General features: G+C 37.9%; 1 protein-coding gene across 1 annotated transcript in view; it reads left to right on the top strand.

The window, feature by feature from the left end:
• The window catches only part of LOC150076948 (chitin deacetylase 1-like), a 30,044-nt gene extending 17,755 nt beyond the window's left edge, over positions 1-12,289 (top strand). The window contains exons 3-5 of the mRNA XM_090386323.1: positions 7,266-7,415; positions 7,678-7,999; positions 10,873-12,289. Coding sequence (XP_090242449.1) covers positions 7,266-7,415; positions 7,678-7,999; positions 10,873-11,707 — 1,307 coding nt within the window. The 3' untranslated portion in view covers positions 11,708-12,289. The remainder of the gene's footprint in view (positions 1-7,265; positions 7,416-7,677; positions 8,000-10,872) is intronic.
• The last annotated feature ends 3,294 nt before the right edge of the window (positions 12,290-15,583 follow it).

Raw genomic sequence — 15,583 nt, 5'->3', positions numbered from 1 at the left:
AGAACTTTCATTCACATAATGCATCTGGAAAAACCGTTTTGTCCTTTCAAGTATTTTATGATAATCTGGAAAACAGCAAAACATTTTGCCTTCACACCAAGTTTCCCGTATTTTACCACACTATGGTTGAATTAGTCAGCCTGGAGTCAGGGTTACATGCTCGGTTTTCCTCCCCGAAGAGGTCGGTATTGTTCATTCAGCAAAACAATCAGATTTACAGACAGGATACACTGACGCCATGTGACCTTAGTTGACTCGGCGCAAATTATAAACGTAACACACTCATATTCAGATAATCATTTCCAAAGGTTCTACTTCTTTTGGAAAGGTTCTATTTCCAAAGGTTCCAAAGAAACAAGGGTCATGTACAGCTGTAATATTGACCATTTCTTAACTCAGTTACTGTTGTAACACAATTTACAGACAATTCGTCCACAATTCATCCAAGCCATTTCTTAAAACCTGAATAAGATTTACACAAATATATTACATTAACTTTACAACAATGAGGGTCTAATTTCCTCTGCCACTAACAAAGCCAACTTCTGTTAGAATAATTTTATAATTTTTCTTAGCGGTTTATCTGGATTTAGATTCCATGAGTGATAAATCATGTTTCACTTTCTTTTGTTCTTTAGAATTTGTCTGTGCGAAATGCATGACCGAATGATGATGTTCTTCTGTTTCTGTTTGTTTGGACTGTGACGAAATTTGTCTGTGCGAAATGCATGACCGAATGATGATGTTCTTCTGTTTCTGTTTGTTTGGACTGTGACCGTTGTTGAGTACCTTTTGCTAATAAATGAACTCATGTGGGTGCTGCAATATTATGGAGAACTCCGGCTTACGGTCCCTATATCAATTGTACACAGCAGATGCCTTTTTTCTTTCAGCAGCACAATATGTCTTATTAGAAAGCAGATGCGTGTTCTAGTCGGCAAAGTTCTTGACCTGGATTCTGCTGAGTGTCTTTAGAATTAATGGCAGTGATATGTCAGGTCATATTCAATGAGGCCTCGTCCAGTGACTAGGTTTTGTAATAGCAATGGAAGAATACTTTTGAAGCAGCTCACAGGAAATTGATGGTGAATGCATCCTTAAAGATTAAAACAGGAATTTCTATCACCGGCAGGCAAATTTTTTTATGGTTCCAGCAAAAGAATCCTAAAGAACCCAATGAGGAAAATGTTAATATCTCACTTTACCCGATACGTCCACACATGGTCGTATTTTGTAATAACATACCCAAAATTCACCAATTTTATCAACTATTAAGGAACTAGTGTTCATTAACTTCTATCCATCATTGTAGATAATGTTTGGTGCATTAAAAATGTTTTTTTTCTTTAATTAGAAAGAATAAAATCATATATTCACTGCTGTGACCGATAACAGTATTGAATTAAATTAGGATTAGGCAGTTTAAATACTGCTGGTCACGAAAACACAGACTCCCCATTTCCTATAATTTTAATAAGAAAACAATTAGCTAATTTATAATTTTAAAGCACTGACATTAATCCACGTATTTAAGAATACGATAGTTAAAAATGTTTAGAAAGCATATCAGAAATGAATTTCTAAAGTCCTCTTTAGAGGATACTTAAAAAAAAAAAAAACTTCGGTCAGACGATGCTGTTTGTATTTCAAACACATTAGAATTTAAAACCTTGGTGTCGATACTAGATTACATTTAATTTCGATAAAGTTCATAAAGTCTTTAATGAACGTGGACAATCCACGTTCATTAAAGAGTAGAATGGAACAGGATGTGGTAGGGGTTGATTTAAACTTTCTGTGGTTTCTTTAAGAGGATAAATTCTCCTTTGAGTTGTTGTCCTTTTCGCTCCAGCGCTATTTCAAAAGACTATGGCCATGATAACATGGAGGCCTAGAAGCGGCCTTATACAGGATCTAGCTCTCAGAGGCACAAATCGATTTGCATCCAGTCGCTTAAACGTAGCACGGTCCCCAAGGCTTTGGCAGTTGACGAAGCACGTAACATTCTAATAAATAATTACTATCGCAGTCTTCGTAGAAAAGTTTCATCCTATACAAATAAAATGTTTCGAAATTATACAATTTTATGTCTATTATTTAAGTTTATTTTTAATTAATTTTCATTCAATCTTTTGGACCAATTGCTAAGGCAATGTGGGACAGTAGCAGTAGTAGTAATGGCAAATGATGCAAGAAAGCAAGCTTATATAGCATCAGCCAAAAAAAAAAAAAAAAATCAAAAAAGCCTACACAGCAGTTCACCCATTCCGTACCCTCTAAGAATTTCTCTAGTTCTCCGTTGAATTTATCCAACCTTCCCTTCCACAACAACAGATGAAAGCTTGTTCCAACGATCAACCACCTTAAGGCAAACTTCCGCTCATGTATGTGTGTAGTCTGCAAGTGGAAGGATGCCATTAACATTTATCTTACTCAATCCATTCAAAGCTTTAGACATCTCAATCAGATCTTCTAGCTGGTGCCTGGCCTTGAGACGCTGCAATTTTCAGAATTGGAGCCTTTTTAGGTAAGATCACCCTTTTTTCCTTTCACCGGTCTGGTTGCCTTCTCTGAATCCATTCCGGCAGATCTACATCCTTCCAAAAGTCAGGCTTCCAGACCTGTAAGCAGTACTCAAGATGCGGCCTAACCATGGCCTTACACAAAGGGATAATCGCCTCCTAATCCCTGCTAGCAAAGTTTCTGTATATCATTAACAAAACCCAGTGAGCTGTTCTTGCAGCACGTCTGCACTACTCAGAGAATTTCATGTCTGACTGCACAATTACCTCAAGATCTTTTTCCTTCTCTACTATTCTCAGTGTAGTACCACACAGTTGCTAAGTTACACTTGGATTACTATTACCCATGTGCAGTACCTTGCATTTGTCAATATTAAACTTCAGTTGCCACCTCTCAGCCCATCGACCCAAATTTCCTAGATCTTGTTGTAGTACTGCGCTACTCAGAGAATTTCATGTCTGACTGCACAATTACCTCAAGATCTTTTTCCTTCTCTACTACTCTCAGTGTAGTACCACATAGTTGCTAAGTTACACTTGGATTACTACTACCCATATGCAGTACCTTGCATTTGTCAATGTTAAACTTCAGTTGCCACCTCTCAGCCCATCGACCCAAATTTCCTAGATCTTGTTGCAGTAGCTACCCTGATGACTGCCGTTACCCACCCTTCCAACCTTTGTATGATCTGCAAACCTAGGCATTAATCCTGATATCAATATCATTGATAAATAATGAAAACAAAAATGGGCCCAGCGCTGAACCGTGGAGAACTCCATAATAACATTGATGCAGGAAGTACAGGGCCCATTGATAACTACTCTCTGTCTTCTTCCATTTAACCATCCCTTTATCCACAGCAGTAACTTGCCCTTAATGCCACAGTGTTCCAGTTTGACAGCAGTCTTTTATGTGCAACAATATGGCATCCACTTCCCTAAAGAATTCCCCAAGTCTGAATGTAAATGAAAAAAAACCTATTCAATTTGTCTGCAACCTCAGCAGGGTCACCAGCAGTTAACCCATAACTATCAAGTTCTTCCTTTTACTGTTAATATGAGCATAAAAGTCTTTGCTCTTTTTCTTTGAATTCTTTGCCAGATCTCATAATCTGCCTTAGCTTGCCTACCCTCCTTTGTGATATGATTACAGACTAATTTATACCCCGTAGGCTTCTGTATCAACTGATAATTTATATGCATCGCATGTACTTTTCTTTTTTTCCGCTTGTCTCAATAGTTCATCTAACGTCCATTTAGGTCTAAGCCTTGAAAAGCATTTCTTCACTGGTATGGAAAGCCTAATAGCTTCTTTGACTACCTTCCTGAATACTTCTCATTTAGAATTTGCTGTTGGTAACAGCATCAGTTGGTCCCACTGCACAGAATTTAAAAACTGTCTGAGACCACTGTAGTCACTCTTACGAAAGCAAAAGCCTTTCCCTTTCCCTTTTACAGTAGTTATGACTTTAATTAAATTCCACATTAGTACACTGTGCTTGCTGCCACCCAGTGGATCTTTTACCTTCAGATTCTTAATGCATGAAGAATCACTGCTCATAATCAGATGAAGAGTATTGTGTCTTCTTGTTGCCTCTCTAATATGCTGCAGTAGAAAACAGTCATCCAAGAAATCCACAAATATCTTGCTAGTATGCAAGCGACCAATTCCCAAATTACAGTCATCTGGAAAATTAAAATCATCCCCATTATGAGACATTCTGGCGTGCCGGCCCACTTTGTTTCTTTGTGTAGCTGTTTGGTATACTCATCACAGTAATTAGGCCTATAATATACTCATACTCTCAATTTTGTTTTCCCAATGCTTCTATCACACCAAACTGACTCAACATTGCACTCGTCATCCAAGTCTCTGGATGCACGTCATCCAAGTCTCTGGATGCACGTCATCCGTCATCTGGATGCACTGCCTTACATTTAATATTCTTCGTAACTATGAGACAACCCCTCCACCTCTCCTGTCCTGTCTGTCCTTTCTGTATACATTGTACTCCCCACATTAAAATTCAGCATCTCTTATGTCTGAGTGACACAGCTTCTCTGCTATTCCTACAATGTCTGCATTCGACGACTTAATCAGTAATTCAAATTCATCAAATTTATTTACAATGCTCCTAGCATTAGTGTACATGCAAGTATACGTTGCACGTGTTCTTACTCTTAGTTACCCTAGCACAGCCTATGTATTTATTTGTTCCATGATAATCCACTGCAGGTCTAAAGTCCCAGACACCTTGCTTTCCAAGCTGCTGCATGTACCAATATTACAGTGCAAGGATCACTCGCGCCTCTGCACCCCCTTCTATTCAAGTATATCCCATCCCTGTAAAAACAGTTTCTCCTGTTAACAAGTACAGACCACGCTGAAAAAAATTCCACCCCATGAGCCTTGTACAATCTCTCCGGGGCCGAATTGATTGACAAGGCTCTCCACATATACTTCCTCCTATCGTGTCTGGGCAGAATTGTAGACACTTTCAAATTCGATCCTAACTCGCGACTTTTTCCCAACATTGTACCCCGTACTTGTTAAGTAAGTCCTCAGATCTCCTACTCTTAATATCATTAGTGCCAACGTGTAAAACAATATCACATTTTGTGCCCTTAAAAGATGATATCTGTTCAATAACATCATCTATTTTTCCCCCTGGCACACATACCCTGATCCTATTACACCTATCCTTCCTGCGCAACATATTTCCCATTTCCATGACACTAGAGTCACCGACAATAATGTTTTCTGCCAAGAGCTCAGTCGGACTACTACAAGCTTGTTTTCAGATTTTGGATGGGTTTTCCCTTGTTAGACAATTAGTTATTACACATAAATAATTAACTGAGGTGCTCTCAGTTAATCATTTAGTAAGCTATTGTTAACGTAAAGAATCACATGTTAAATAGCTGGCCACCTGGATAATAGGTACCCATTGGCGAATAACAAATTTAACAGAATAAACTTCGAGGACATCACCACCTTAAAAGAAGTTGAAGAAATGTTTAATTGCTTTAGAGATCGCAGTAAATAGATAGCTCTATATCCAATTTAATCAACGTAATAGTGGAATATTTGTTTAAAGTATTCTTGGATATTGAAGGAAATTGCTAGGTGTGGTGTAAGACCGTTATTCCAGTCATATTAAAATCTCCAAGGACAATAACAGTTTGTTAGTTGGTATACGGTATCTTCAAGGTCACGGCATAGCATTTTAGCATCTCTAAACTTGTTGGAGTAAGTAAGCAAAGTGCAATTATTATGCATTGAACATAATCCAAGTTAAAGGTCAGTATGATACATTGCCGAGCTAAAACAGAACCATGGAAGCAATCTCATAAAAGAACCATTTATCAATCGCGACAAAATGAATCGTATCAATGAAATTTTTCCATGTAGTAGGGTGGCAGTAAAATGAGTGCAGCATTTGGGACATTTTCATGAAGTGCTTGAGGGGGGAAGGCCCTTTTCTTGTTTATAAACGGCCGCTAAAAATTCAACATGGTCCTGGTATGACACCTATTTCTGAAAGACCCCGAATTTTTAATGAAAAAATATTAACTGAGTTATTAATCTAGTGACGCTTAGACATGCTGATATTTCATTGAATGAAAATGTCCACAAGAAAAGAAATTCCGATTTAATCAGGATACATCAAAATTGTATTTGATTTATTAATACCTCAGCACCAAATTGCTGCAAAAAACAGAATACATTGGGGAAAAGGGAAGGAAACTATTATGATTTAATTTGTTAATGTTGTTTTTTTTCATCAAAAGCAATCACATGTCAATGCATGATGTCTGTAAATTACGAGTATTCTGTTGTCAGGTTGATTGATTTGCTGGATGAAAAATCCCTCACTCATTCATATTCCACGGTATAAAAAAAAATAAACATGTAAATATTCATTTCTCCCATCTTGACGGGATTCGAAACCAAGGCCTCTCTCTCTCTCTCTCTCTCTCTCTCAATCTATCAACCTAATTCCAAAAATTCGATATACATACTTTTAAATAACCTTTGTGAATCTGAATCTGTACCTATGCTGGTCTTTACACATACGTGGCTATTATCCCGAGTGTCTCCTTTATCGCTTACAACTCTCAATCTGTCTGTTGGAACTTAATAGTTTCATGCCTTTTAAACACCCTTGTTACAATCCGTCACCCTTTTTACGTAAGAACAAAGCATTTAAAATGCATTTTCATCAACCGTAACTATTATATTTCTATATCTAGACGTTTCATTTCCGTGAATCAAGTTTCGCATCCGGGGACTTCATTTAATAACCGCGAAGATATTATGTGATGACATCCGGGCTATTCAATACCTGTTTAGTTTAAGAACAGTAGTGTGATGGTGATTCCACATTTCCTTCTTCATCCATCAAACAAAAAATTGAGATTGGGGTGTTCCTTTTACTGCAATGATTCGTGTTTCCTGGTTACGCCTTATTTCCTGTCACAATTAGCAGTAATTAATGTGCCTGTCATTCCCATAATCTTACATTTCACTTCCAGTGTTTTACTCTTTGGTTTATTTGTAATTGGACAAATCCCTTGGTGATATTAAGAAATGGTAATCTCCTCTAGTACGAATACATAATGCCAGAAAATTTTATATCACCTCGTTCTTACTTAAAGTGCCAGTAGAAATTTTTATCTTCCCTTTTCCCTCTCTAATTTTTTTATATAATGAATATATTCGTGTTTGTTCTCTTGTTCCAGAACCACGCTTAGCAACACCCATATTTGCCACTGACGAACCCATCTGTGAAAGTGGCAAATTGGCCTGTGGTACTAGAGACTGCATAGAGAAAGAAAAATTCTGCGATGGAAATCCAGATTGTGCAGATGGATCAGATGAAAATGCCTGCAGTAAGTACAAATTCCCATATATTTTTTTTTATTAATAACACAAGCATTAATTACATTTTACTTATGGTTCTTTTACCTCACTTTAAGTTGTTAAAAATTGTTAAAAGAACGCACATAAAAACTTTCAAATTTTTAATTTAATTTTTAGTGTTTTCGATATTTTTATTAATTTATTACTTTTTAAAGTTTAATAAAGTACTGAATAACTGTATTATTTTTTAAAATTTAGTTTCATATATTTAATCTGATCATTTTTTTTTAGCCGTTGATAACGATCCCAACAGAGCACCACCTTGTGACCAAAGCCAGTGCGCACTTCCCGATTGCTTTTGTTCTCCTGATGGTACCCAAATCCCAGGTAAACTAGAACCCACTGGCATACCTCAGATGGTTACCATCAGCTTTGATGATGCAGTCAACAACAATAATATCGAAGTATACGAACGAATTTTCCGAGAAGGTCGAAACAATCCTAACGGTTGTCAGGTCAAGGGTACATTCTTCGTTTCTCATAAATACACCAATTATTCTGCTGTGCAGGAACTTCACCGCAAAGGTCATGAAATTGCAGCCCATTCTATCACGTAAGTACTTTATTGGACTTCACCATACCTCATTTTAAAAATTAAATTTTATTACTAACCAGCAATTAAATTTTATTATCTAAAGATAGTTTGATTGTTAATTTATGATTAAACCTACCATAAATGAACAATAAAAATGCACTTAACGTATTACGTATTAGGGGTTCCACGTCAATTTGCTGAAAGACAATTCGTTACCGTAGTTCAGTGCATGACAATTGCCCTCTAGTGGGTGGCACAGTTGGTAGAATTGCCATCCTCCCCACAAAAAGGTGGAAAAGACCTGAGTTCGAGTCCCCTCTATGAGGGGAAAAATTTTTATGGACGTTTTTCGCCAAGTGATTGGTTAGTCCGTCTTAGGCGAGGATAGCATGGTTTTTTCTCCCAGAAACTCGGGTTTTTCGTCCAGAAAACGGAAAGTCGACCTCAGAACACACACAATTTACAGACAGAATATACAGATCAATATGGCCTTAGCCGCTAATACTCCTAAAACCCCCACTACAATAACATGACATTTCCCTGTATGTGACAATTTGATGAAAGACAGTTGGTGGCTACTACAACTGGGTGAGTATGACAATTTGGTGTTTGAGCGACAATTCAGGGTATCGCACAGAGATCAGAAATTAACAAAATTAATGAAAGATTTAAGAAACAAGAGGAATTTTACGACCCAATAAAAAAGGAGAAATGCAGAAATTTAGAAAATATAAAATAATATATTTTGTATAAAGGAATTGACGCCGATCCTTCTCAGCATGACTCCGTCCATATTGTAACACCTTTAATCAGATAATATTATTTAGCAATTTTTTTTAACATACCTACTCAGTTGAATCCTATGCTTTTCCAGGGGCATGAATTGGTTGAGGGTTGTATAGCTACAGGAAAATTACAGGCGCTGAAATTAGATGAAAGGAACATACCATCATATTATTCCTTAGTCAGGAGCAGAGAGAGCCCCCACTGGCCTTGGTGAAGACGCCTTATTGGGCTTTTCCACATAGGGTACTCGAACTCCAATTCCGACTCCCCCCCCCCCCACACACACACAATCTCCAGGAAAGCTTATCTCCTACTCTTATTCCATCCACCGTACTAGATTACTACTAAATTCTTTAAATAAAAACTTTAGCGCGGGTTGCAAAACGAACGTCAGGAGAAGAAAATAACCCAGTCGGCTTCCATTAATGATCTCTACTTTTGGTCTCTGGAACAACTTTCCTATCCTATGTGCATTTCCTCAAAAATGCAACTTACAGAAGTGAAAGTAAAGTGCGAACAAGGTTCTCTTATGTCCCAATCTTTAACCTGTCCGTGGCACTTTTTTAAATAGGATCTCCCAAAAAATTGTCCCATACATCAAACTGTCATGCTGATCGCCAAATTGTCGCATACATCAAACTGTCATGCATGGAACTGTCGTACAACGAATTGCCTTGCAATGAATTGACATTATCCCAGTATTGCGTATTACTTATTTCAAATATCACTCAATCTAAATGCAAGAAATTTCTATAGGATTTGAAAGATGACCCCGTAGCTGAATAGCACAAGCATTTGACTTGAACCTGGTCCTAATTTGCGTAATTGATAAATACAGTGATGTTTTTGTATTCTTTATAACATGTAAACTCCTTTCACCTTGCCCTAGCGTATAAAGAGAAAGCTTATTTATTTTTAATTCAGTGGACTTTGCTGATATTCGTGAAGATTTCACTCATAACTGTTCAAATGAGTGATTGATTACTTGCTCGACATTTTTGCAAAATCAATCAGTTTTCAGTTTTATCGTAGAGTTTTATGATTATAAAAAAAAAAACGGTTTTCAAGCAGCACTGAGCAAATTCTTTCCTACCAACTCCATCCATCTCATATTGTGGAGGTCCTTCATCACGAATTGCTTTGGTATTGCATTGCTGTGGGGAAATGGTGACCGTGAGTAAATGGCCTGACGACACAGTGATGAGAATATTTGCAATATGTGAGATGCTCGATGGTGTAGAAATTTTGCAAGATCAATGAATTAAGGGCAAAGGTCTTACGCTACGAGTCACAGTAATGGTAAAAATTGCCCAACAAGGTCTCATGTAGTACGGGAAATGGTTATGAATGGATTGGATAAACGAGAAGATCCCACATTTGACGAAAAGCTTACTGGATATGCTAAGGTAGACAATTGTAGCAACCTGCTGACCGGCAAACAATTCTACAATTTCCTTAATCATCGAAAGATCTTACCAGGCATTACAAGACAAACTGAGAGAGCTAACAAACATTACTGTATTGTGCAACTAGTAATGAAGAGTATTCCACAATATGAGATCGATGAACTTAGGCTACGTGTAAACTGAGGCTGTGTCTTATTTGCATAGTTATTGTGTTCAATTTTATGGAGGCTTGTGGTGGACCGCGTTCAAGAGTTCAGAACAAAAATTCAAACTGTCGCGATGAGTATTGATGAACACATTAGAGATTCCTGCGTATAAAATGTTTTCATATGAAGAAAACAGCGCAGTCCGTTAATATAAACTGAAGTGAATATTTGATTGAAGGAAACGCTTTATCTTTTGTGCACTACCAGCAGTGGATAAATTTGAAAATACAGATGTACGAGATTAATAACTGATGTAAATGTTTTGGCTCAGTATAATAAAATCTACTATTATCTACTATAAAAAGATACAGAATTTCCTGAAGCTTATAAAATTTAATATTATTTTAATGTTATTTATTTTACAGTTTCTGAATCCAGTCATTATTTGATTAATATCAGGTTACCCATATTATATAAAATATATAAGATATACATGAAACGAGATCAAATAGTTATTTGAGGAACGAAAATAATAATCCCTTTTCTCTTTCAGACATCGTAACGATGAGAAATATTGGAGTGAATCCAGTGTCGAAGCCTGGGCAAAGGAGATGGCAGGCGTTCGATTGATCATCGAAAGATTTTCGAACATCACTGATAACTCTGTGGTAGGAATACGAGCTCCTTATTTACGTGTAGGTGGTAACAATCAATTCTTTATGATGGAAGAGCAAGCATTCCTTTACGATTCTACCATTACAGCACCTCTGAGTAACCCACCCCTATGGCCTTACACTCTGTATTTCCGCATGCCTCATAAATGTCATGGCAATGGTCAAAATTGCCCAACAAGGTCTCATGCAGTATGGGAAATGGTTATGAATGAATTAGATAGACGAGAAGATCCCACATTTGACGAAGAGCTTGCTGGATGTGCTATGGTAGACAGTTGTAGCAACCTGCTGACCGGCGAACAGTTCTACAATTTCCTTAATCATAATCTCGATAGGCATTACAAGACAAACCGAGCTCCTCTTGGTCTCTATTTCCATGCAGGATGGCTGAAACTTAATCAAGAATTCTTGGATGCTTTGATCCAATGGATGGATGAAGTCCTGGACAAGAATGACATCTACTTTGTCACCATGACTCAGGTCTTACAATGGATGCAGTCACCAACCGAATTGACTTCCATTCGTGAATTTGCTCCCTGGAAAGAGAAATGCGAGGTTAAAGGCCAAGCTTATTGTTCCCTTCCTAATGCTTGTCCTCTAACTACTCGAGAGCTGCCAGGAGAAACCGTCCGACTTCATACATGCTCTGAATGTCCTCAGAATTATCCCTGGCTGGAAGACCCAACTGGTGATTATTTTGCCTTCAAAAAATAAGTAACGCCTGTGTTATTACATCAGTAAACGCATTCATTTACTGTCTTCATTGCTCATATCATCACCTGCAGAGGTCGGGAACTCGATCGCAGGGCCATCTATGTACGCTTTGTGGTCCAACAATATCGCTTTTGTTAGAGTGCGAATTTTTCAAACAAAAAGGCTGAACTTAGATGGACGATGACAATTTGACACCTCTTTAGAAAAAAAAAATGGATGATATGCCCGGTAATATTACACATGTGTTCCAAGATGAAAATCAAGTTTTGTTTAATTATTCGATTTGTATAAATCTTTCAAATTTTCTTGCCAGGTTCATCTGGTGGTAGGAATACCAGCATTTAATCGAGTTACAAGTTTTTTAGATGGTTTTCCAATTATATAACCAGTACAGTGCAGAAAAGCTTGAAGAAGTCCACTTTTACCTAAGTAATTCTCATGTTTAAGCTGTGATTAGCTACTTCATAAAATAAATGGTGCCAGTTCGCCAAATTACATTTTTTTTTCTTCTCAGCTATTATTCGAAGCTGTGTACAATAAATATATACTTTTTTTTCTAAATTAGAAATCTTTTAAATTGTCTGTGTGTGCATTTCTTCAAAATTACATTCGCCAAAATTCACAATACAGATTTCTAAACTTTTTATTGTGATCTATTCCTATTATGAAGAATAAATCATTATTGAGATCTATTCTTCCATCATAATAATAACACTAGTAAGTAAAGTAATCACCAGAATTATTTTCGGTGGGCGTTTGTTTATTACTCAAGTAAACCTCTCATTAGCCATGGCAGTCACTCGTTAAAGTTGCTGATGTGTTTTGGACAATAAAATAGCTTTTACTAATTTTTTTTTTCCCTTCTGATACTGCAGATTCGGAAGGGACTAGAAAACTACATTTAAGCAGAAAGCTTTATACCAGTTTTCGATAAGTTTCAATGTACAGTGCGTCCGAAAAGTCTGAAACCAATGGTAAAAATATGTTTTTTTACAGGTGAAAAATGGCATTAACACTGGATGAAAGAGTGGAGATAGTCCTTCTTAGTTGTCATCAGGGATGGATCCAGAGGGAAGTGGAGGACGAGTTTAATGCTAGACATCCTGAAAGGATTCCAATAAGGCACAGCGCAGTTGGGAAACTGGTGAACATATTTAAAGAGACTGGATCTGTCGCGAACAAGCCTTGATGTGGTCGCCCTTCTGTTATGGATTGGGAGGAGAGCACCAGTGGAGTGGGCACTACGATCATCTGACCTTAACCAGCTGGACTTTGCATTTTGGGGATTCCTGAAGGCACAGGTTTATGCTGTAAAAATCCTAGATCTTTGTCATCTTAGGGAGAGAATTATCAAGGCATGTGCTGCTGTCGATCCCAATATGCTGAGAAGAATCCAAGAAAACATGGTGCACCGGCTGAGAAAATGCATGTAGAGTCAGTGTGGACACATTGAATACATTTGCAAATGAGAGAAAGCATGCATACTGTAAATCCCATTGGTTACAGACGTTTCGGACACCCTGTATATATTTCTCCATTCCTCAGACCATCAGAAAAGCAGCATTATCTGGAATATCGTGGTAACAATCCATTCGTTAGTCTACAAAGATCAGTAGTCAAATGACATACCATAAAAAACAACCTCACACCATCACACTTTCACTACTGTACCTAACAGTTAGGAAGATTGCATTCAGTATAGAAGAGTTTTTCTAGATGCTTTCAAATTCATATTCTCCCAACAGGCTGAAACACCACGAACAGTGATTAATTACTCGCCAGAGAACGCCTTCTCGCTACTCCAATGTCCAATTTCTACGAGTATCGCATCGTGGTGATCGTGGGTTTATGCACCACAACGTCCCGCTGCAATTCTCTGAGTGCAGTGATCTAGATTTTGTTTCAGCCGTATTATTACACTGCTTAAGAAAATTAACAAAACAAAATGTTTTTCATGAATATTTTATTGTAAACAGTGTAGTCGAAGGCAAATATTTGATATTGTATGCATCCTAGCATGCAAATTCCGAGTATCCAATAGAAATTGATCTACCACCTTACAGAGCGGCACATTATGCAAATTATTCATGCCTATAAAAACAAGGGTTGCGACCACATAACTTCATTCCTGTTTTTTTTTTTTTGCTTGCTCAGTGGAATAGCCACATCTCCAGTGCTCAGGTTGGAAAGTCATTAGTGTCTCCCGGAAACTCACTTCATCTATCCATGTCTATTGTGTCTGTAAATGGCGTGTGTTCTCTGGTTGGTTTGCCTGCTTTGCTGGAAGAAAAAGTTCGGGTTCCGGGAGGAAAACCTTGCTATCTACGCCTGAGACCAACTAACTCAGCCAGGGAGTGAAGAAAGTCCATAAAAGTTCCTCGCGTCATCGATGGGATTGGAATCCAGGCCTTTACCACCCGGTGTGGGAAGGACGGTGACGATACCACTGTGCTACTTGCGCAGACTCATCATCGTTTAGATGATTCTTTGAGATAGCTGGCTGTTGGACGACTTGAAGCCGGGCAGTCACAGGCAGAGGTGGCTTAATGTGTCACGTAGTGTCAAGCAACTATTTATTAGTATAGTTCTTCTAGGCTTTTTTGTCGGCAAACAAACAGGTTAACCCACTTTCCCCGCTTGGGTAGCACAGCTGGTAGAATCGCCGTCCTCCCTACACCGGGTGAAAAAGACCCCGGTTCGAGTCCCGTAGATGACGAGAGGAATTTTTATGGGTGTTTTTCACAAGGTGGCTGAGTTAGTCAGTCTCAGGCGAGGATTGCAGGATTTTTCTCCCGGAAACTTTGGTTTTTCGTCCAGCAAACAGAAAATCAACCAAAGAACACGCGCAATTTATAGACATTATATATACGGAGAAATATGGCCTTAGTATAATAAGGTATCACACTTTGAGATATTTGACGAGGTTTTGTATATCTTTATATATACAACAGTTATCTCTCATCGTAAAAATCACTCGAATAATTATGATGAACACTAAAATTAATGACTCCAGGTCTGAGATAGTCATGCTACAATAATTTTCCAAAGTGAATTTTTCCTGCCCAACCAGACCTGAAGTTCATAATTTATTTATTTCTGTTTAGAAATACGCAAGTCAGAAAATATCATAAAGTCTTTTTGTGATCAAAAAATTTTATAATAAAAAAAATCATTTTATATAAATTTCTGGTGTGCATGTATGGAAATTACCTTTAAAAGGTAATTTCCATACTTGCATCAGAACTAACGAGAGACATTTAGAACGTAATGAAACTGATGTTATCCTCACCATTGTCATGTGATGTGTCTAACTCTGATGAAAGTACGAACTCCTTTTGGTGCTCCAAGTCCAGTTCAGAAGGAGTGCCTGTCGTTAAAACCAAAGTTCCTAACTTTGGTTTTAAAGTTCGAGCAAAGAGAGTTGCCATTATATTTTGTCTTCGCTTGGAGAAATAGTTACCAAAGTTCATACTATGTTATAAGCTTGTTTGTTTGTTATTTGGTTTTGAGGAGCATTAGCAACTAAGGCCATATTGCTCCGGAAATATGCGGTGGTCATTCCCTGACCTTTCCACATCCTCCGTATTGGTGGTGACGGGCTCGAACCCCGGTCTAATCAAGAAGCGTGTGCTACGCACTGCTGCTCCTTCCCACCTGGCTACGGAGGCGCCCTGTTATAAGCAGTTTTTCAGAAAGATTCTCTATACAGGAACAGTCTTCACGGCACCTGGATGGTTTTCCGAAGTGAACCAAAATCTGCTGAGCAAACCAGGTTCCCAAAGGCCTTCAACACCCAGCACCGAAGAAAACCATCAGAAACTGGGCAAAGTGGTTAAGAAGGGCCGAAAGTTGAGGAAACAAAGTTTTCATAGAAGT

The sequence above is a fragment of the Mastigoproctus giganteus genome, chromosome 12 (assembly GCF_048544385.1).
Source record: "Mastigoproctus giganteus isolate SK-2022 chromosome 12, ASM4854438v1, whole genome shotgun sequence".
In the NCBI taxonomy this organism is placed as follows: Eukaryota; Metazoa; Arthropoda; class Arachnida; order Uropygi; family Thelyphonidae; genus Mastigoproctus; species Mastigoproctus giganteus.
The sequence above is the reverse complement of the archived record's forward strand: the minus strand, read 5'-3'. Positions and strand labels throughout refer to the sequence as shown.